Source organism: Apteryx rowi, unplaced genomic scaffold (assembly GCF_003343035.1).
Source record: "Apteryx rowi isolate R43461 unplaced genomic scaffold, aptRow1 scaffold_56, whole genome shotgun sequence".
NCBI classification, from domain to species: domain Eukaryota; kingdom Metazoa; phylum Chordata; class Aves; order Apterygiformes; family Apterygidae; genus Apteryx; species Apteryx rowi.
The window spans coordinates 3095659-3119334 of NW_020450827.1; the positions used below are offsets into that span (position 1 = coordinate 3095659).

The 23676-nt window shown below is 44.2% G+C and overlaps 1 protein-coding gene across 17 annotated transcripts in view; it reads left to right on the forward strand.

Moving 5' to 3' along the window:
- Positions 1 to 22785, forward strand: part of AAK1 (AP2 associated kinase 1) — an 84196-nt gene extending 61411 nt beyond the window's left edge. For 4 of the 17 annotated variants that reach the window (XM_026081743.1, XM_026081744.1, XM_026081746.1 and 1 more), the window contains 3 exons: positions 193 to 294; positions 1389 to 1499; positions 14795 to 21313. In XM_026081743.1, coding sequence (XP_025937528.1) covers positions 193 to 294; positions 1389 to 1499; positions 14795 to 15939 — 1358 coding nt within the window. In that variant the 3' untranslated portion in view covers positions 15940 to 21313. The other 13 variants (XM_026081748.1, XM_026081750.1, XM_026081751.1 and 10 more) reach the window with 11 other exon arrangements.
- Positions 22786 to 23676: the final 891 nt, after the last annotated feature.

Here is a 23676-nt window from a genome sequence, read left to right on the forward strand (position 1 = left end):
CAAGCTCTAGTATATTGCCTTCTTTCCTCTTGATTCAATTAGCATCAGTCAAACTTCAGCCTGTCGTTGCTGACGACAGGAAGGGGTCGCTGCAGAATTCAGACAACTGCCTTGTTAGCTCCTACTTGTGCTGTGTCTTGCAAACTAACCTCTGGCTTCTTCTCTGCTCTGATATTTTTCACATTCGCAAAGGAAAACCTGACGTAGCTGTTGAGAGTCTCATACCGGGCCTCGAGGCTCCGTTGCCCCAACGCCTTGTGTCACAGACTGAGTCGGTTGCTTCCAACAGAACAGGTTGGTGAGACAGGAGGGTGGGTGGGCAAGGTTGTGTAGTACCTCTGTGGGCTGCGTGACCATATTATAGTAAATCAGAAAGCACTGTCTGCTTGAAGGTACCTTCTTTGTTCTCCCTGCTTTCTGCACGCTCCCACCAGTTTAAACTGGACTCGCTTGTGTGTTTTGTAAGTGGATCTTGCATGGTTCCTTAAATGTCAGCATTATTTTCTCCTCGCAAAGAGCTGTACTCATGCCTGTAGTACTCACTTAGCCCATCATTATAGACCCGTAGGTGCCAGAGCAGTCACTGAGCTGTTCCACTGGGGCTTAGCTCACAATTGATGTCCCTTCCTTATTCTGAAGGCCTAGATCCGGCAACTTTTGCTACAGAGGGACTTGATGTCTTTTTAGAGGTCTGTTATGAAGCAGCCAGTACTAGTAGCTTTGCCAGAGAGTCCCTGCAACCCTGGGTGTTACCATGCCCTGCAAAAGTTACCTTTCAGATATTTAAAATTCCAGTTACTGTTAATTTCTGCGTTAAAGGACACGTCACCTAGGCTAGTCTGTAGCTGACAACTTGCTTCCCAAGAATCCTGCCTGCCTAGGTGTCTTGGGAAGGATGGCAGTGTGCCTGAAATAGCACGTTTGTCACTTCTGTCTTCCCCTTGGGTCCCGTCCTTTGGAAGGCAACGTGGGCGCTACCTGTCACAGTAAAACCCTTGTGGTTCAAGAAGTGGCTCGTGTTTCTGGTAGATGTGAGACTAGCTTTCACAAGAAGTAAGGGCTGTGCTGTTCCCTGCCCCCTGGTTAATTTAAACCATCGCTTCTGTGGGATTTCAGCGTTGTGTGCTTAGCTTCGGAGGGTGGTTACCTCAGTGAATCCGTGCTACGTATTGCTAAAAGTGTTGGGAACCCCTCTGCCCTCACTGCAGAGCAGTAAGAAAGGTTTTCCACCACAAAAAGTGGAAAGATGTGGGAAAGTGTCAGCTTTGCAGCAATACCCTGTTTATGTACTAAGTGGATGGGAACAAGAATGTGCAAATCTGGGCTTAACCATGTTTGTGTCCTGTTCAATGCTACCTTGCGGCCTTTGGATTTTAACCTGGATTCAGACTCTCTCACTGGAGAAGACTCTCTGCTTGACTGTTCTCTGCTTTCTAACCCTGCTGCTGACCTCTTGGATGAGTTTGCTCCTGTAGCTTTTGCAGCTCAACCTCACAAAGGTAAACTGTCCCTCTGTCTCTAACTTCTAACCTGTCCTGGGACTGGATCTTTAGCTGACATATGATGCCACTTTACACAAGCAGATGATCTGACCCGTGTTCTAGTTGTGTTTTTTCCCAGACTGCTGTTTTATTCCCAACCTGGTGAAGCTTGTAATGTGCATTGAAATGCCAAGGGGAAAAGATAGATAAAGGTATTCAGCTTGATTGTAAATACAGACAAGGATTGTCAAGACAGGTAGTATCTCCTGTGAGACCAAGTGATACGGTAGGCTGAAAGGGTAGGCTTTTGAGTATGCAGCCTGCCTTCAGGTCTGCACATGAATGCACTTCGGTTTTATCTTTTGCACATGTGTTTTAAGACTTCCTCTTATGCTGCATTATTAAGTTTGGAAGGGATCCTGATAATCATCTCTACTGATGTCACAGGTTTTTGAAACCAGTGGATTTTACTTGTCAGTGTTCATGTCTACAGCACGCAACTGAGCTCTTTCAGATTTGGAGACTGTATTTTCCTTTTCCAGAGGTTATCAGGAAAACACCCTTGAGTCAGACTGCAGTATCACATTGCAGCAAATGCGAATAGAAGCCCAAGTTCAATATTGAATTGAAAAACAGAACAGTTTACAATAGCGGAAAAAAAGCAGAGCTACAGAAGAGTAGCAGACCATGTGTGTTAATTTCGTAAGAGTTGCAGATCAGGCTTTGCAGTATGGGCTTATATGAACTTGCAAAAAAAGTCCAAGTACTGTGCACTAATCTGGGTTCTGTTCGTTCTTCCGCTAACAAGCAAGAACAGAGGACCCTGGGAAGCCGGGATCCTAGCTCAGGTGGCTTTTTCCAAGCTGCAGAGTGTCCAGCTGAAATCTGGGCCCTCTCATACAGCATAGCTAGAGTAGTGGTGCTGGAATACTTTGAATAGAAATATATAAATAGCTGGAGTACAGCTTGTATGGTGAACTTTTTCTGCTCTGTTCTGGCAAATCCTTGTTGAAGGCTAAAGCAGTTGTGAGCAGTGCCTGTGTTCCCTTGGTACAATGCAGAAGGGTTAGGGGGTGACCTTCATGTAAGCCAAGCTTGTAGTGAATATTGGGTAGTACACATCCAGCTAGGTGCGACGAGGACCAGGGCTTCTCTTCTATTTATTGCCTTGAAAAGACAAGCCCAAAGCGTGAATACTAACTGCTGGGTGCCCATTGAAAATGGGTTGCGCTTAGCTCATTTGGTAAGTATCTCTATAGCAACAGAAAATGATCTGTCCTCAGAGGAATCGCTGTAAAAACAGTCTGTAATCAATTTTTACACTTGATGGCATTTTAAAATGAGATTGTGTTTTTTGTAGAGCTTTTGGGTTTAAACAAGCAGTTCTTCTAATTACTCATTGCTATACTACATGCCCATGCCACTTTATGTTGAATAAATGACTTGAAATGTATGTTGAACAGTTATTATGCCACGTCTGGAACATAGCAAAGTAGACAGTCGGCCAAAACATGGTTGGTGTGACTTAATGAGAAAATGAATTAAGACTTCTGCATGACTTCTCCCAGGCTGCCTTGCTGTTGTTCCACTTGTGTTCAGGTAGGGTTAGATTTGCCAGGGAGAAGTGAGACTCTTATTAAGCAGGAGAGAGAGAGGTGCAAGATATTAAACCCTTCCAAAGCTCATTTGTGGCTTTTCAGACCCTGTTGTTAGAGCTCTGGGTGGGGTCATTACCTGTATATCTGTCTCTCCCCCCCCGCCCCATGTTTATCCTAATCCTGGCATGATGCAGCGCGCCTAAGGTGCAGATGCTGCTGTCCATGGTATAATCAGCCTGTGGAAATGCAATGCTGCAAGTTGTCAGTGGGACCAGGAAGATTTGAAAAGACAGCAATGTTTGAACATGAACTGGTACATTAACCAAGCCAGAGTGTCTTTTTCTGTGTGCCTAACGAGGCTGTGTCGTGTTTTGTGGGCCCTGAATTCTTGCTCATCTTTTGGGATTCCTTAATTTGCATTTGCTGAACACAGTGCTGAACTACATGTATGTGAGAGGGGAATTTTTTCACTTACAGTGATGTATAGTTACTAAGATCAGCGCAAATGCTTTTGTGAAGAGAAATATATCTCCCAAGGAGTTTTGTCCAAGTAGAAATGCATTTTGTTTCTCACCAGCCTTTTCCTCTCCTTAGAAAAGATAGTCCACAATTGAGCAGTGCTCCTTGAATAGCTTCCTATACAGCGAGCTCCAGAGGTATTAGCAATTGTACATATAAATGGAGTGAAATGGAAATAAAATGCTTGCAAAGGCTGCCAGCTAGGTTGAGAAGAGCCCTAAATAACTCCAGAGACAGAGTGGTGACAAACAGGAGACTTTCCATTAAGACGCACAACCTCCGTGTGTTCTTGTCATTTTACAGCCTAGTCTTCTATAGAACTTGTTTTTTCTTAATCTGATCCCCTGGAGGACAGTATATTTCCACAAACTGTTTCTTGCATCAGCTCGCCTAAAACCTATTAGCATGTTTGTCAGCTTTAGGTAAAGAGCTTTTATTCATGATTCGAACTGAACAGGAGTGTTCCTGTTCCTTGGAAAACATAGACTTATACATATCCTTGCTAGGCTTCCAGAAATACTTCATATAGTAATTGAGGACCAGATTCTGGATGGTATTTAGGTGTCTGAAGTAACAAATAGCGATACACAGAGTGTGAGAAGTCCCTAAAGGAGTGTGATTGCCTAATAAGGTAGATAAATGTCTGATCTAGTATGGATATGGTTGAAAGTGCCTCCCACCAAGTGTCTCACATCATTTGAAACCAATGGAGTTATGTGCCAGAACTCTCTAGGGGCTTTAAAAAAAATCTCTAAGTACCTAGTTACCTCTTCAGGCATTTAAACTCCTTTGGAAACCTGACTTTATGTTGCACTTTCTTGTTTTATCCCTGTGGGCAAAAAACTCAAGGGGCTTTGTCTCACACAGACAACCGGAATTTCTTCCCTCTGTGTTTTGCCTGCCCTTTTCTTCTCCCTTTATACGAGAGCTGGTAACTGAAGAGCAAGATTGCTCTCTCAAATGGTACTAATATCTGAGAGCCACTGCACGATGACAAAGAATACCTTCAGTCCTTGGGAACTTAAGCCTCAGGATTTTACCACAACTTTGAATTAGACTAATTGTTAAGCCTTTGGACTGGCCCAATTTTATTTTGGTTCTCAAGAAGGCTCACTTTTCAGTTTGCTTTGTTTTTTGTTTTTTTTCCCTCCACTTTTGTATTTAATTGGTTCTTTTACCTTTACCTTCTTAGACTTACCAGCTTTGTTTCACCTTTTAAATTAAACTCCTGCTTCTAAACCCTGTCTTTTAAAACATAAAACATCCTAACACTTTTGGCAATTCTAACCTGCTTTCTCTGCTATCTTTGCTTCTTTACCTCTGTTTCTCCTTTATGCTGCAGAAGATACTAACCTGATATCAGGCTTTGATGCTCCTGAGGGCTCTGAAAAAGTGACAGAAGATGAATTTGACCCAATTCCAGTGTTGATATCCAAAAATTCACAAGGTAAGCCAGGATTTGGGGTGAAAAAGGGAAAGAAAAAAAGAAATAGCACAAACTAGTTTTGGGGCAGTGGTGCTACAGCACATATGAAATCGTGCAAGCTGTCAACTATAAGATATGATTGTTGTAGTACATTAGTATTAATTTTTCTCCAATTTATACTGGCCTTTAAATTACTCTGGTTTCTTTATTTGTGAGAAACTAGCATATCCAAAAAGATGCAGTAGACATGTAAACATCTTTGCATCCCGTGAAGTAATTTTTAGCAATTTGCCGAACAGCATACTCAGGTAACTCTATGGCTCAATTGCAATGGAGAACTTCATTCTCAGAGATCTTTATTTGCTGTTCAAGTCAGTGGAAGGAGGTCCTTTGACATTTTTTTTAAAGTGAACTTTACACAAGGTGCAAGAAAGGGAGTGATAATCATTTCTAACCCTGAAACTCCTGCTGAAAGTGAGTTTTTCATTTCTGACTGATATTTTTTGAAGGTGCTTGTGGGAACCAAGTATGAGAAGTTTGGTAGATGGTTACCCGTTTCCTTTGAACCCCTTGAAGGGTCAGAGTCCTTAGGACAGAGACTGGGAAGTCTCTCCTTTTACAGCATTCCTCTTGCCTAGATCATATTAACATGATCTTTCCAAACCATTTCAGCCTCGTGTATGGTTGAATCTAAAAAGCAGCGCTATTTCCTTAAAACAAATGATGGTGCTGAATTTGTAGCTCTTATAGGGACAGAAGTAGGCAGCATTTTGCAGTTTGACCAGTCAAATATCTCCTCTCTGCAGTCAAGCTGCTGAAAGATTTTGATTACAGCTTCTGGTATGCTAGCGCAGGCCTAAAAACATGCTCCACGGCTTCCTTTTTTGGTTTTGTTTGTTATTTTCATGGTAGCACTTTTTGGACTTCCCTAACTCCCATTTTCTTTTGTAGCATGATGTGTGCTGTACCAGCTGCTCACTGTTTAGGACTAGCTTTTCAAAGACTTGCCAGAAAAAGTTCTCAGACATTAGGGACTCTGCTCCTGCTGGAAGTCAGAGAAGAGTTCTACCAATGTTGGGCCAACATAGGCTACCTTAAAGAACAGCCCCTTCCTTCAGTAGGAAAGCACCGATTGTAGAAAGCCACAAGCTAGCTGAACTCACCCTGGAGTGGCTGGAAACTCAAAGATGCTCTTAAAACAGCAACTAATTTTCAAACTATAAAATTTTGAACAGTCTTTTCTATAGGTTGTGGGAGTTCCTGTAATCCCCTTTTAGATTCTGTAGGAAGGACAGAATTCTATAACTTGGATGTAAATTCTAGGAAAAGGAAATGGTTTGCAGAGCTTTTGTGTTGCCACAGAAGTGGCTATGATGTTTTTTTCCATATGACTATTGTGAGCTAAGTTTGGAGGGGAGGGAGAGGGTGGAAGAGCAAGCAGGGGAATGTCATTGCTATCATGATGCAAGTAAACAGAAGATCTTGAGCAAGTTTTCCGTTTTACTTTGACTTTTTTCTTTCTTTGCTTGCTCTTGAACATCTGAAACTGTCGTGTGTGCGTGTCCTGTTCAATACTGAATTCCTATCTCTCACACTTTCAGGTGGGCATTCTAGAAACAACAGTGGAAGCTCTGAGTCCAGTCTTCCCAACATAGCCAGGTCTTTACTGCTGGTGGATCAGCTCATAGACCTGTAGCAGTGACACAGTAGCAGACGCAGTTTCTGTAACGTACCTAATCCTCCGTTTTCATTTCCAGAGGAGTTACCTTCAGTTGTGGTTCTTTTTTTTTCTTTTTTTTTTTTTCCTTAATTAAAAGAAAAATAAATCTGTCAAGAGGAGACAGTCACCCACTTTCTCCCCGTCTTCCCATGCCCCAGGAAAAGATTCCGTCTCAGTTCTCCAGGTAGTCCTCTCTAAAGCTGGTAAACCCACTGTGGTTCCTTCTGCACCTGTCTTTGCTAGCCTATGTCTAAAGGGAGCACTGTCATTAGCCACCCTGCTGAGATGTACACATAGCACCATGGAAAGCCTAACTGTACATGAATTAGATAATTGTAGCTGATGTATGATCCCTGCGTACAACAGACTCCTTTCTCCTTAGACTAGTGTGTGAACAGCTGTGTTTCAATCTTTGCATTTGTGTTTTTGGGTTTGGTTTTTGTTTTGTTCCTGTTTTTCTGATGAATGGGCAGGAGGAAGGAGACAGGTAAAATGAGTAGGGACATCCCTCTCCTGTAGAATACAGGTTAGGAGAGCTGCTATTTCTAAATTGCCAGTATATGCTTCAGGGGAGGAAAAAGCACTGAACTTCCCTGAAGTAGTCTTGCCGTAGTACCTCTGGTGATGGTGCGAATGAAGAGAGTTTTCCGGACTGCCCCCAGCTAATGGTTTGCTGTTTAACAATCCTGCTTGTGAATGAACTGCGCTTCCTTGAAGAAAAAAAAACAAAAAACAAAAAAGAAAAAAAACAGATTGTTAAAGCTGCAAAAATGACCCTAAGTGAAATAGAACAAAATTTTGAACCAAATACATGTGAGTATGGCTGTGATTAGCTTTTTGTTGGATTTTTTTTCTATTTTTTTGGCTGAAAAGGGCATTGTGGCAGCAACAGATGTATTTTCTGTGATTTCTTTTCTGTGTTTGACTGGAAAAATATCCCCCCAAACCTACTGTAAATTGTGTATGAAACAAATTGTCCTACAGTTGTTTGTCTCTCTTTAATCCTGGTTTTAGTCAAGCATCTGGTATCTGTTCTGGGTTCCCTGTTTTCTCTTGTAACTACATATAGTGCAAAACAGTTAAGTATGGAAGCTTTTTTTTTTTTCAGTAGACAAAGATTACTGTAGACTTTATTTTACTCTTCAGTCTTTGTGGAACAAGCATGCACTTGGTTCAGATGGTTTGAAGTAAGTGCTGCTACAACTTGATGGGTTTTACCTTTTCTTTTCTCCTTTACATGCTTGGTTTGTCAACTAGCTGGATATGCTAAACTTGTTTTCAATGGCTTATGAAGTCCGGAATTTCTATCATGTATTTGAAAGCTCTTTCTGAGCAGAAGGACTCTTCCTCTGTAGTGGAATAATTAATAGCTTACCGCTGACCTTGTGTATGTGTATGTAGCTGTATTAGTAAAAGTGCAGTTTCCCATGTGCGAAAGTATGAACGACTGAAATATGTATGTACTGACCTTGCTAAGAAGGAAAGAAATCAAAGTTCGTGACTGCTCCTTTCCTAACTCCAGTCTCTCCGCTATTCCCCCACCCCAACACTTAGTTTAACAAATTCTGTAAATAGAACTACCATCAATCATGTCTGCTCTACATTACTCTTCTTTTAAAACCTACACTTAATAATAAAAGTATTGCTTAAGTGTGTTGTATCATTACATGTGTATATTGCACTTTCCGAGAGAAGCTTTACATGAGAACTATGGAAATGACCTTAGTAAAATTGTGGATAGAACTTTATTATTTTTTTTTTGTTTTATATTCCTAAAGCACAGGCAAGCTGGACTGGATAACATGAAGAAGCTATAGATAGAAAGTTATTGTATAGTCAGATACTGAGAATATATGAAAAGAGAATGGATTTAAAAAAGTAACCATCTACTGTATATTAGAACAAAGAGATTTCTGTGAATTAAAGTACTTTTAAAGAATGTTTAAGAATTTTAAATCTAATAGCACTTGTTCAAGGGTTCTGGAAAAAATTATAAATGCACTGGGTTGTTAATAATGCTATTAAATAAGCAGATGTGAATGTTCCTTTCATTGCTTTTTCAAGTAGCTATTCCTGGATCTGGGTGGGAAATACGATGCAACGGAAGGAGTGAGTCTTTAGAAATGTCTGTTATTTAGACCTGGTTCATCAGAAGAGACTTGCCTGTTATTTGTTAAATGAATGGAAAATGCAAGAGATGTGAAATGGGCAGATACGTGGGATTAATTTTAAGCTATCCAAAAACGTGATTGTCCTGCAGGCGTCAGTTTAGTGTTGCCATGCTGCCCAAAATTTAAGGAGGTGTGCAAAAGCTGCTGCTGTGAAGGAACAAACTGAACTTTGATCCTGTGTGCACGTGGAAGAAGTTTGGTATGCAGTATTCCTGTAATGCCTAAGAATGGTCATCTCCTTCAGCTATGGTTGCAGGCTTGTTGGAAACCCTGGGAGTTGTTTCCTGTCCCCTCCTAAGGGTTGTAGGTTAGGTCTTAAGTAACATAATATAAACACGCAGTCAGCAAAATCACAGCGGAGTGATTCTCCTCTCTGCCCATATGCGCTGTTTATTCATGTCTGGATGACAGGGGAGCCTTTATACCCAAACAGGCTCGAGCTTGTAGAGCGGTTTTTGGCATTAACTGCTGTGATGGATCCTCCTGATAGGTTACCTTCAAATGCAACCACTGTGCAGGGGAAGAGCGGTTTTCCTTTCAAGTCAAGGTTGTGCTTTGGAGGCAAGGTAAACTCTGCTTTTGGGTGGTGAGGAGCTAAAAGTGACAAGTGGAAGTTAAATGTCAGTTCTTGCTGATTGTCAGTGGATTTGGGTTTCTAACTGCCCCCTACCTTAGAAAATCTCCCCATTTTTTCAACGGGATTAGGAAAAGTGTAATACCCACAATTTGGAGATCAGCAAACTTGCACTGTATCTGAAAGCATCTCTGAAACACCTGTCCCAAAACCAGAAGGTACGGCTGTCTTAATACTGGCTGACTGAGTCTTCAGTGGGTTCTTTGTCCTTGTAGGATTAATTAAGGACTTTCCTGATTCTGCAGGCACTGTGCAACCTGAAAATTTGGGCTTCTCGGAAAAGTCTGTGCGAGATGGGTGGAAGAATCAAGAATTCTTGTAGGAATCACTGGAGCTGAGTTGTAGCTGATGTGGATGTGTGGGAAGCATGAGTGTAACATGAGGGAACGCTCTGAGAAATGAGACTTATTGGTTAACTTGGTTATAAATACTCAAGAATAGCTCCAGTGACTCCTTTTTTTTTCACTCAGGTGTGGGCACTGCACATCTAAAGTGCTTCACTCCAGCAGCAAAGAGGTTTTTTTACCCCCCCCCCCCCCCATGTCCTAGACTTCTGTAACCAAAAAGGAGTTGCACTTTGGATACAGTCAAGCCTACGCAAAGGAGTGCAGAAGCCACGCACAGTGCCAGATCTGCTCACTGCTCCTTGGGAAGAAGGGTGGGTTGGTCACCTGGCTTGTGGGGTTGTTTGAAGGACATTAGTGATGTTTAAGACCTGTGCTTCTGCTCTCCACAGGAGAGGGAATTTAACTGCTAGTAACTTACCCTGTGTTTTGCTTAAGCAGGCAAAGACCATATCTTGCATACGTAACACGCTGCTTGCGCACAGTGAAAATGAGGGCAAAAGATGCTCTTTGTCTCCAATAGGTCAATCTTGATTTCAAACAGCTGGCATTTAAGTGTGTGCAGTTAGTGTTTAACACCTGCTTTGTCTTGCTTTGCATGGTGTAAGTGACTGTAGAAGCGTGCCAAAAACAGATCATTAAATTTCTTATTGTTTGGGGTCATGTGGCTTAGTCAACTTCTGGAGCTGAAGAAGCCTAGGTCTGTTCCTAGACCTGCCACCGTGCTGTGGAGTGACTTTGGGCAAAACCACTTTGTTATGCTGCCTGAATTGTCCAGTGAAATAGTAATGATGATACTGACTTTTCATGTTCTGCTTTGATATCTAATAACTAAAAGCACTGTGCGGGGGAGTTCTATACTGTTATTTAATGACATTGCTCTTAGGAATCAAAATACGAGAGAAAATTCCACCGTCCTTGAACGAAGGAATGAGAAGTCTTTTGACCTTTTTTTTTTTTTTTTTAATGCCAACCTAGTTACCTTGCATACTAGTAATTATGATTCTTAGCTACCTGTTACCATATGTTGTGATCTTCCTGGCTTTGGCTAAATGAAATCAGGAACATTATCTGGTGGAAAAGCCTTAGACTCTTGGAATGCCTCTGTCTCTTGGAATGCCTCTGTCTCCTCTGAGGTTCTTGTTTTGGGCTCTGACCCCAAAATGAGGTCATCCTCTTGGTGCCCGATCTGCCTCCTTTGGAGCCCCCTGAAAAGGGACAGTAAAAGTTCTCTAGCTTTCCTGTAGGTTATTTCAGTACCTTGCAACCTCTGTGCCGCATTTTCCATAAAAGACGGGAACTCGACATGTCAATGCTCTAACTCAAGGCAAAAAGGTGTTTTCTGTTTAGGTTGCTATATACATTTAAGATGATTACCTGTTTTGTTCGTTGCTTTACACACAGCAGTGGTCTCAAAGCAGGAACCGTTCTGGTGTCTGCACCTCTCATAAGCCACGCGAACAATCTGTCTGTTGTGAGTGTTTAAGCAGGGCTACTCCTAGTGTACTGAGTGATATATATTTTTATTGTTAAGGTTTGTGCTGCAGAAGGGGAACCTGAGTATAATTAAGGAATCATTTCTTTAGTACGTGTATCTGACCCTTGAATAAAAATTTCCATATGAATGTTGTACAGGGGTACAACCTAATCTATAAACTCCAATGTCTGTAATTATTGTAAGGAATAAAGTTTGCAATCATTACTAGCGTGCATGCTTTAAAACCTGAGCATGGATTGACCAAGTAAGGGGTGTTTCCCAGTGAAGTAACACACAAATTGTGGGAGCGTGGAGGAAGAGGGGACAAAACAGGCAGCTGCCTGTTGGCAGGGTCCACCTTGGCATAGGAGGATGTTAGGAAACGCTGCCTCTGCAGAAGAGGCATCTCTTTTTGCACGCGGGGTTGTGGGTGCTTTTTGTGTTCATAGAAGCAAACCATCTGCATGCATCTTTTCAGGCCTTTTGCATAGCGTGCCTTTGGTGTGAATGGGAGCTGAGTCATGAGAGAATGGACAGGGCTTCAAACAAACCGGCGCCGTTTTAGTTCCATGGGATTTGCCCTTTACACTCTAACGATTCATGGAGTGACCCTTTTTCTCCTCTGCTGTAACACAGAATAAGACTGCCATTCCTTTTAACGTGAAACGGTCCCTCGAGTGCATCATTCTCATTGGTCTCTGATCTCAGACATGCTGAACCATCCATCAGCACTGGCTCACTTAAGCTGTCCGTCCTTCTGACAGTTACGTTGCATGCGCCTCCGAAGCATTCGGCTGCAAAGCCTGTAGCTGTGGCTGCTTATGGGAATCCACTGACTTTGTCTTGTTAACTCTAACCCAGCCTTTAAACAAAGTTTTGTTTTGTTGTGTTTTTTTTTCTTGGACTTTTCAGTGTTTGAGCATAGCTCAGTGTTTCATCATATGTTAAAAAAAAAAAAAAAAAAATGTAAGAGGAGATGTGCTGGACTAAGCTACTTTCTAGTCAGATACACACCCAGGCATCAGATAATGTCTCCCTAGCTGTAGCAGTGCTGCTAGAGCTCTTCCTGGAAGTGTCCCTTTGCTTTTTGCTTCCCTTGGTGAAACAAACGGGGGGAACCCACCAACATCTAACAGAAAAGGAAAGCTGTGCCTGAGATCAGTTACTGTATGAGAGTGTCTGGAAGCCAGGTCTTCCTTGAATACTGGAGAAAAGCAACATGGGAGTAAAGATGATGCTTCTCTCCCATCAGCAAATCCCTAAACTCCTCAGGTAACCCACTGCATTTTAGCATTTCTGTTTCAACCTTGCTGTTCCCTTTTTTCTGTTGTTCTCAACTTCTCAGGTGTCCCCCTACTCTTGCTGTATTGCCTAGTGGCTTTGAGTGAAACCAGTTGCTAGCTGGAGGCCAGAACGAGATCCCACCTAAGCATCACTTCATTTTTCCCCAAGTAATTCACTAGTCCTGTACTGGCCTCTGCAGGAGAGGAGATTGCTTCCAAGCATTCACGGCCCTTCTCACTTAGGACAGGTAGAGAGAGTAAGAAAGCACTGGAAAAAGTCTTTTTTTTTTTTTTTTTTTTTTTTTTTTAAATAAACCGTTCTGCCCATCATACATGGCCTCTGAGTTCAGAGATGCATGTTGCTACTGTCCTAAACCAGTTGGGGCTTACATGCAATCAACCCTTCTCTTATTCTCTGTCCTAAATGTCATCATTTACATGAATATAGACACCAACTAACACAAGTAACTCTTTAAAAAGAAATTCTGATCAAATGACTTGTTTGTGCTTTGAATGCTCTTCTTGTGAAAAGTGGGTCTTTGCTTTGCATTGGCATAATGTTCACAGTCATAAATGCCTTTTTCCATTTCTTGTTTTCCTGTATGTTATATTTCGGTGAGGACTGGATAGTTCAAAGGCATTTGTGTGATGGCAACTGGTCTTGCTCTGCTTCAGCCTGTATTCTTAAAATCTAACAATAATACCTGGTAAATATATAACCAACCTCCTGGAAGAAAACAATGACAAATTTCTTGTTCCTGTAATCTGAGATTAGTATCTAAGGTTAAACCATTGCGGACAACATAGGCTTCAGGAAAGATAGATAGTATTTTTGTAGACTAACTTATAAAATGTTCACATATCTACACTGTCTTTATTTAGCAGTGTAATGTATCTAAGTGAATAGTTTCCCAATAAATAACAATTTTGATGCCTAATGAATGAGTACTGTGTCTTTAATTATGAGAAGCGACTGAGTGGGTTAACTTTTATACATCAACAGACCTGATTAAGAAGCGATGCCTTGAGGCCTGCACTGGGTATATAAATTTGAGCTTTTAATTCGGGCAGAGTTTGGACGTGAGGATGCTGTTCTGTTGTGGCAAGGTTGGTTGGTTAGTGGGCTGCTTGTCCCGTCGTTCAGTGGATACCAGCTGCCAAAGAACCTTACCCCCCTTTCTTCTTGCAATTCACACTGCTTAGTTTCATGTGCCTTTTTCCTATCCTCTTGCTAACATGAATCCAATGACATACTTCTAACCTGCTAATAGTTCTTTGAAGGTAAGATATCTTCTGTTCTGTCTGTGTGAGTCATAAGGAAAAAAAGAAAAACTCATGGGCTCTTGTGACTGGAGAATAGCAGAATAGCAAGCCTCTCCCCACACTGGTGTGTTACCCTAACGCAGGAGCAAGCCAGTTGGTTATAGTTAAGTATTTCACTTGAAATCATTGTCTGGGTTGTTTAAAAGGTTTGTCTTGCAGTGGCTTAAAACAACGCTGCTATAGTTAACCATTTCATTGAAAACTATAGACTGACACTTGTTTTTTCTTAAAAATATATGTTATTTGAATGATTGCTAGGCTTCCCTGTGCGTTTTAGATGCACACGTGTGCAGTGTAATTCCACTTCAGTGAGATGGCTCCCGAGACCAGAGGCTATGCCGAGCAATAAATCTGCTTACAGGGCGCTCCTGAGTCAATAGGCAACAGTGCTGAATGAAATGACAGGAACTGTCTGTTTATTGGAGCTTTACTCCAGGCAACAGTGCTATGAATTAAAAACCTTTCTGATGGTCATGTTGTGGGTGGCACAAAAAAACTCGCAGAATGGTGTTGAGAGAAGGCTGAGTGTGACCATTCATGTGTCTCGCATCTTCCATCTCTTTCTAAAAACTTGTACTTGTGGTGTCCCTGAACTGTGAGGCAGTGCTAAACTGTGTTTTAATTTGTGTGCAGTAAACAACTTCCCTGGCATTTTTATTTTCTCTTGTTTGCTCTCCCTTTCCTTCCCATTTTCCATGCGTGATGGTGGTGTAAATCTGAACATCATGACACTTCTTGTGTAATAAGTATCTTTCATGCTTTTTGATGACTAAGAATGTGTAGCCTGTTGAGTAACACTCTTCTCTTCGCATTTGTAGGTCTGCAGAGGGATCCAGCCCTATTTCCAGTTGTAGCTCTTGAGCTCCGTAAAGGACCCTCTGGCAGTGAAGGACTCCCTTCGTACAAGGGTCAGTCTGAGACGCTGGAGGTGAAAACTCAGCACAACTCAGACTTGGACTACTTAGCAAGAGATGGTCCTTCAAGCAACAGCTCCTTCCATAGCAGTGAAGGAGAGGGGACAGATCACGAAGGAGATATTTTGGATTGTAGTGGGTCCAGGCCTTTACTGATGGAGTCAGAAGAGGAGGAGGAAACCTGCAAGCTGCAGTCTGTGCCGAAGGAAAGACATGAGGCTTCCAGAGAAGATTCCCACTCCCAGGTTTCCCAGAGTAGAATAGGGGAGACGCTATTCCCTGCCTTCCAGCCACATGCTGGTGAGGTTTTCAATGAACCGGATGTTTTTGCCACTGCTCCTTTCCGAAGCTCGAGAAAAGTGCTTGATGAGGTGGATGTCTTTACCAAAGCTCCTTTCATCTCCAAGGGCAATATGGCTCTTAGACACCCAGAAGAGACAGATGTATTTCTGAGAGCACCTTTCACTAAAAAAAAAAGCATGGAAGAGTTGACTTCTCATAGTGTTCCTAAGGAAGCGTTCACATCACCTGTTTTCATAAGCCAAACAGGCGATGTCCAACATGTGATTAATCCTATGTTCCAAAGCCTGGATGCAGCAATGCGCGGGTCCACTGCCTCAGCTAGATCTCAGTATCCGTCTGTAGGGTTTATTCAGCCAATTAATCTTCCGCCTTCCTCCGTAAGAGCAATGGATACCCAGGACAGCATCCCTCCTACATGCGCGCTGAAGGACCATGGTGGTATGCCCAGTGAGAGAAACCAAGGAGGACATGCACTCCCCCAGGAAGCCATCCTGGGCTCAATGGTTAACAAGCCTTTCCGTCCGCAGTCTTTGTCAAAATATTCCCGTCACTACAGCCCAGAAGATGGGCAGGGTCTCGAAGTCAAACCTATAGCTGCTTACAAAGTGGTTTCTCAGACAAACAGACAGGCTATCGCAGGATCTGTCTCTATTGCTTCTCTGTCTTCCAGGACTACAGAGCTGCCTAGTGGGGATCCTTTTGCTTCAGCACCCTTTCCTTCCAAATCGGGAAAGCAAAAGCCTTAATCTGCTGTGAGCTGGGAGGTGTGTTTCTGCCAGAACCATCTCTCATAGGACCTTGAACCTCTTAGTTGAATTGAACAACATAGCAATATATATATATATATTATTTTTTTCTTTTTGTCAGAATTCTATTTGCAGTGATACATAGTTGAACCATTTTAAGTTATGTTAGCTAGTCTGAATGCCTGGCTCTCAGGATCTCCATATCCTTTTCGGTTACTTCTTACCTCTCTCCTCTCACTGTCACCCCCCCACCCCCCTTTTTTTAGATGTTTTTCCAGACCAGTAGTATTCTGTACTTTCTGGCTGTGGCTGGGGAAATGCATTATAAGATGAATTACAATGTTTATTGATTACAGAGCAAGTCAAGCAGGACTGGCTAGTGCTCTGGAAAGGAAACTGTTTCACAGGTTAAAGGGTTGTCATGACTTCTTTTTTTTACCAATGGGAACTTCTGGAAGAGATCAAGGTAGAATATTCCTGTTGCTGGTGATGATGGTAAACCTGTCAGCTGTAGCTTGAGAGTAGTTCTGTCATGAATTATGTGCGTGTTCGTAGGTTATATGCACACTGAGTGTAAGCTGTGCAGTCGATACCTCGTAGGAGGTTTGTGCACCGCTGATGTGAGCAGAGCGTTGGCCTCGTGCGTGCAAAGTCTCTTCACTCGCTGTGCCGTGTAACCGGTGGAAGTGCTTCTGCCCTCGGGCCTATTTGGGAGCCCAGAGGAGTTGGTGGAAGGACTTACAGTGCCTTCAATCACTTGTCTTGCAAAATGTCTCTCAGATGCATGGATTGAAACTGTTACTGTTGTTGTTATTTGGAAAATCAAAAGATCAGGAAGAACTTCGATTTTTACATGTGTATTTCCTGTCCGGTTTATGCCAAAGTGTAGGACCCTGGAATTTTGCATATGGTGTTGTGAAGGAGAGCTGTGCGTTGTTACAGTATTAAAATACACCCTATGGAAAAGTACATTATGGAAACAGCTTGATAGAGGTCCTCATCCTACATACCTCATTTGGTGTAGTTCAGCATTGGCTGCAATCCAGTTACACTGATTTATACTAGCAGAGAACTTGACTCTATATTTATAGAATCTGCCTTTGGTTTTCCTGTCGATTAAGATGAATCTAAACAAAATCTACTTGCACTCCGTTTGGTAACATTTGCTTTACTCTAGAAATACTGTACTTCCTGCCATATTCCTCAAGACACCTGCTTATTATCACTTCTATCACTGATGTGATGAATCCCAAGATTGTGTTTGGAGGAAGCATAGTCCTGAAGGTTTGCTATTTGTCGTGTGCTGGTAGCTGGGCCGAAGTGGACTTTGCTCCTCTCCCTTTTCAGTAAGGTAAGATAGAGACAAGAGAGTGAAACCTCCCCTCTTCCTTTTTCAAAACCCCTTGTAGCATAAGGTGTCTTGGAACTGCTGTTTCTGGCCAGCAAATGCGATACGTAAGTGTGGATTGACTTTGAAAATACCCAGATACAGGGACTCATTGGGCTCGCAGTCGCTGATGATCCTTTGCAGTGTAGTAATCCTTTCTCCTAACAGATGTTGGCGCTGCAGAACGTCTCCCAGGGAAATCTTTGTGGTTGTTTCATTTTGAAGGGCTTGACCTCTATGGAAAAACTCCCGTTGACTCCAGTAGTTTCTCGCCAAGTCTCTTAAAAGCCTTGCTGTGGCTGTTTCCGCAGTGAATTTGATTGCTATTATGCAAGCTGGAGCCTTGCAGTGAAGACCAAGGACACGTTATGCCTTTGCAGCTAAGTCCCCAAGTGGCTTTGAGCTTTTTGGGCTTTCACAGGGGAATTCTTGGAGCAACGAGTAGGCTGCGGAGATCAGTACCAGCTGTCTATAGAGCAGGCTTATGTTTTGCCCTCTTTCTGATGGGCTAGTGCTCAGGGAGAAAGCGCTGCGAGAGTACTGTCACGCTAAGAGAAGGAAGGGTCAGAGATCACGCATCTTAATTCATTGGTTTTGCACCAGTGAAAGCTGCTGCAGCTGAAAACAGAATTCAGTCTAGTCTCGTGGAAAAAACTGACACCACCTACATCTATGGCTTTGGCTGGTCAAATGTCCAAATAATAGGCATTAAAGGATCTCAACGGGCATGTTAAAGGTACACGTGAAGCGTGCTCAAACAAAGCGCAACGTTGCACACGAAGGGGAATGCAGCCTGGCGCTGACTCACTGCTGACTTTTAAGCTGAGCAGCATAAGGGGAGGATGGATGGAAAAATCCTGACTGTCAGGAGATGACTAGTGGAGCATGTGCAAATAGGGCTTAGCTACTGCTCCGTCTTTCCTTTCCAGTCCCCAAACTCAGTTCCTCTTCAAAATATCTCCAACTGCAAGAGATGAGCCAAATGTTGCTGATGGGCACGCTTGACACTGGGATTGCCTGGAAGTAAGAGAGAACTTGGACTGAAGACTTAAAAGCCACGAGGGCAGGGAGAGACAATATCTGAAAGCAAGGAGGCCAAGTTGGCTTGCGCAGTTCAGCTGCGGGCAAATAGTGGCTTGCCAAGCCCAGATTAGGTCACGTTGTATGGAGCTGGTCTGCTACGTTTTGAGTTAGAGTCAATATTGGTGCACATCGGTCGTTTAGAGTTTTTTTTTTTTCCTTGTGCTCTTCTGTCACCAACCCTAGAAAATAGAAGTACTGTAAAGATATTTCTGGGTTTCTCCTGAGAAGCTTCTCCAGCTAAGCTGAGGCTGTTGCCTATTGCATGTTTTGTTGTCATCGAGTTTCCTTTTTAAATACCTGAAAGCAACTGTCCAAATAGGTTGCTGCTGGCTTGGATCAATAAGAGATGCTGAGAACAACTGTGATACCAAACTGTGAAATCTGAGGGGTGCAAAGGAGACTGAGCTTGAGGGCCCCGATTCGTATCAACACGCAGCCTGTGTTGTGGCCACACGTGCAGCCAGGAGACTGAATTTGGCGCCAAGCCCTTAAGTGCCCTCGGGGAGCTGATGGGAGGCAGGTCAGACCTTGACAGTGCAGGGATGAATCTGTGGAGTGAAGAGAGGCTTTGCTGGAATTAGCAGGTACAGCATGTAAATAAGATGCGTGTTAAGGTATTACCTCTGGTAACTGGATTCAGCCTCTTCTTCCTTTCTTTCATTTTTACTTGAAAAGTTGCTTTTGGATAATTCCGTGAAACTTCTTCAAACGGCATGTTTGTTTCACGTCCACTACTTGGAATGTCTGAATTAGCAAAAAACACGGTTAAGGAAGTGGGAGGCAGTTCCCCTTGGCACTCCCGCAGGAGCTCCCTGCCCCTCTCTTGCCGCTGGTGTCAGCGAGGTGGAGCTGGGAGCCACGCGGAGCTGGGACCTAGCTCTCCGGCCATGCCGAGAAAGGGAGAACACGCACGCGTGCAGCCCGGTGTTTGCAGCAAGCCATCGATTCAGGTCTGGTTAGACTGCATTTCCAGCTAGCGTTTTGGCAGCTTATGTTCTTAAAGCACTTTACACAAAGAGCAAGCTAACCACGCTCAGAAAAGCTGGTGATCCTGCTGGCAAACACCTAGTGTTGAAATGGTTTTAAATATATGGGGGGGGGGGGAAGGAAGCTTGTCTGAATCTTCACATGTGACCTATGAGGTAATGCATCTTCGGTTATGGTCAGAAAATTGAACTTTAATGCCTGTTAATGTGACTCATTCTAATTTCCAACTTGTATCCTCCTAATCCTACACTGCCAGTGCCGCAGCTCTAACGTGATGAGTTTAAGTGGAAAGTTCATTCCTGTAGCTTATGAAGTTTACTGTTTTCAATGCACTTGGAAGAAGGATGCTTGTTTTCTTTGCCACCCAATCAGTAAGGTTCGTTAAGTAACAGCAATGTAGCCTAAACTCGGGGTTTTAAAGTCAGTTTGCTGAACAGAACCACTGCTCTCGTCGTCTTAAAGCTGTTAACTGCCCTGCGGTCTGCTGGGAGCGTCTCGGGCCGGTGCCTCCGAGTCGTGCCCAGCCGGAGACGGCAGCTACCGCTTCTCGCTGCGGAGCAGTCGCTCCCGTGACAATCGGAAACTTGTGCTGGGAGGGGGATTGGCTCTGTTTTGTAGTCACTGCCGACTTCACCTCGAATGCAGTTAAAATCCTGTCCCTTCAAAGGGATTGCTCGGTGTTTCTGCATGCAAAAAAAGAAAAAAGGCAACTGGCTCGGCTCAGTGCTTCACTGCCGTTATGTTTTTTCAGTGCATGTAACGGGACCAGCTGCTGTCGTGTTAACCTGCACTTTCCCTAGTCTGGCGCAGTATTTTCAAGACGTTAACTGTATCTCATCTCCCTTGCAGCCAGCTCAGCACTCTAGTCGTGTGTGGTAAGTGTTAAGTTTACAATCTTAGTTTCCTGAAGCCAGCGCATGCTCAATCCGTAATCCCCAGTACGCATGGAGCACGCCGGAGATGCTAAGCCTGGAACAAGCAAGCCGTGCAAGCAATCCTGACTCGCAGCGCCTGGAGCACGCCTTGGGTCAGATTTAGGCAGGCAAGACTGCGATCCATGTAATCACTAAGCTCTCAATCACTCCAAAGTGGTAACTGGTTACTTTAACTCAGCTTCCACCAAAGACCGTGGTGTTGGGGAGTTGAATTTTTTTTCCTTTTTTTTTTTTTTTATGGTGTTAAATCAAGGCCTTTTAGTGCACCGAAAGCCTCCGCAGCATTCTGAGCAGGTATCTCGGCAGTGTAATCATGCTGCAGTTCTGAAACGCGTTCCTGAAACCTGATCAGCTCTTTAGCGTTTCTAATAATAAGCCACGGCCTGTCGTTCCCATCCTACGTAGGGTAGACGCTGTCGTATGCACCTAGACTACACCCCTGTGAAGTTAGAGGGATAACGAGTGATCAGCTGTTTTTCCCCCTTTCAGACCCCAATCCCTCCCCCACAAAGGGATAAATGATTGTGTGCAAGTGTCGGGAGGGTTGGCGCTTTTGTTGTTGTTGTTTTTTAAGTGTCCACTTGTTCTGGGTGAGGAACTGGGATTAGGAAAACACCAGCGGATTCAGCTGGTGGGGAATCCCTACCACCAAGTCCAACGGGAAGGAAACTCTCGCCGTCCCTAATGAACTGTCGCTTCTGCGCCCGGCAGGAAGCCTGAGCTGGAAGCGTCCGCGTCCTCGGCTAACTGTGACAAACAATCTCCGTGTGACTTTAGGTTGTGTCTCGTAAGACCAGTGTTGCATTTGAACCGCCTTTTTGTTGGGGTAATTCTTAGTGATATTGGAAATACCTCCGATGTGCAGGTTAATGGAGTAAAGCATTGCACTCCAGGCGTGATCATATGTTTCTGATAATCTTTATGAAGAAATGTTCAAGTTGTAAACTTATGTACATTTTATTAAAGCTGTATCTGATCAAAATGCACCTTCTCTGCTGCGTGTTTCTTCCCCTCTGTTCATGCCAAATATATTTGCTGAATGCCAAGATTCTGGTTTTTAACTAGTTTTTCTTCCCACTAAGGCACTGAATTCCCTAGTGAGACTTTTATCTAGCAGTTGCAAAATCAAACCGATCTTGTTTCTTTAAGCAGAGTTTTTTAGCAAGGGATATTCCAGCGTACTGGGGAGGAACCTGGCTGTGCCAGGGCAGCGCTGCACCGGCACAAGACAGCCCCGTTTTTCCAGCAGCCTCGAACCCTGCAGATGCCTGACCCGCCGCAGGAGAGCAGGCACGGAGCGAGTCCTTCCCCGCAGCCGATGGGCTGCCGTGGCCTCTCCCAGCGCGCTGCCTGCGCGTGCCGTGCCAAACGCCGCCGTGGCCAGGAACAGGCCTTGGCAAGGCGCGGGGGGGACGTGCTTCGCGTGAGTGCAGCTGCGTGCCAGGGCACAGCGACTGCAGCCGAACACGGAGGAATCGCTGAAGCGAAGGGCTGACACGCTGTGAAAGAAACTTTGCTTTATTTTTATGTTCTACTAACTGTAATAGAATAAGAAGGTATGGACATGACTTTCAGTCCAGAATTGGCAGGGATATAATTGTACTAAAGGGGGAAAAACGAAGCCATCACAGGCACACGTGCTATAATGTGTTAATCTTGCTGAAAGTGCAAGTGTTGCCCTTTTCCCCCGGAGAGGCTCTTCTCCTCTTCCTAGTGCAATGGCCTCAAGTACAGGCAGTGGTTGCAATCTGCAAAACCAAGAGCTTCCACCCCAAAGATACTGCAATTTCAGTCAATGCTTTAACCTGATAAAGTTTTTCTGCGGGCCCAGCGGCAGGTAGGTTACTGGGAGGAGGGCTGAATTCTCAGTTTCGTGGTAACTTCTAAGCGGATTTTGATGTATGCAACAATCTCGCTCTCCCAGAAGGTCTCCCAAGGGCCGGTCCGGCGTGCGGGCAATGGCCTTGGCCTCGCGGGAGCCGGCGCCGAGTCCCCTGCAGCCCCCTGCCAGTGGAGGACTTGACTTGTAGGGATTTACTCTTATTCTCTGGTTTCTGCTAAAAGCAGAAGAGGGAAGCTGGAGGGGATCCTAGAGGGCTGGTGAACAGGAATAGAGAGGCTGAGTTTGATTCCCTCATTCAAAAAATTTTTTTTAAATGTCTTCAAGTTTATTAGGACATGCCCCTTAAATAGCATGAGGTCATTAATTTGGCTGTTAACACAGTATTTGAGCATACCCTTTCTTCTCGGCTTGCACAGAGAGCTGTAATGTTACGTGGCTGGAAGCGCGGGGAGATGCGAGCGGGCGAGACGGGCAAGAAAAGGCTTTTTGTGAGTAACCGCGCTGCCTTCCGACCTGGCGAGGTTCTCCTGCCCAGGACTGTTTCTAAAAATCGGTCTCTTACAGGTCCTGCCGCTTCCGGGCTATAACGCGAAGCGGATCCAGGAGCTCGGACGTGGCCCTGAGGGTGGCCAGCATGGCCCGAAATGGTAAGAAAAAAGTACCTGTTTTAAAAACAAAAAAACCCCCAACTAGTTAAACTTGGGCTTGGTGTCTTGCTAGGCTTGTTCTTAGAAAAAGAGCCTATTTCACGTTATCTAGGCTGTTTATTTCCAGCAGAAAAGTTGACTCTTTGCCAGCCAAGTAGTGACGGGGGGGGGCAGGACCCGAGCTAGGCAAGGCATCGGCGTAGCGGGGCCGCTTTGGGCTGGGCCTTGCACAGGGAAAAAGGCCAGAAAGGGATAAATGCTGCACAATAAGCATTTTGTTTGCTTTGACTCAGACGTAAGCAGAGCCTAAAATACACCGCTCAACCTTGTATTTCCGTCATGGAGAGCACGGGGTTTTGCCCCCAGCAGCACCGGTGCCCAGGCGCGTTTGCAGCTGCTCCCTGCGGGTTTTCCTCAACCACGTGGCACTTAAAATCATTAAACCCCCCCAAGGGGAGGATTTCCTGTCCCCTTGCTGTGCATCCCCGTTTAAAAAAACCAAAACCAACCCCAACCAAAAATCACCCCTTGAATACAAAAGGCAACAGCCACGTGTCCAAGGTGGAGCCTGTTTCCCTGGGCAGGGGCTTCGGGTGCCCCACAAATGCTGGGTATTAAGAAAGGGGGTGGGTGGGAGGGGTGGGCTGCAGCCGGCACCTTCCTTTGCAGCTAGACCTGTTGCAATCCTCTTTGCAGCCAGCCCCTTTGCACCCCCCCCTCTTTACAGCTAGAACCTTTTCACACCCCCTTTGCAGCCAACACCCCCCCCCTTGTAGCTAGCCCCTTTAGACCCCATTTACAGCTAGAACATTTGCACTCCCCCTTTGCAGCTAGAACTGTTGCATCCCCCCTTTT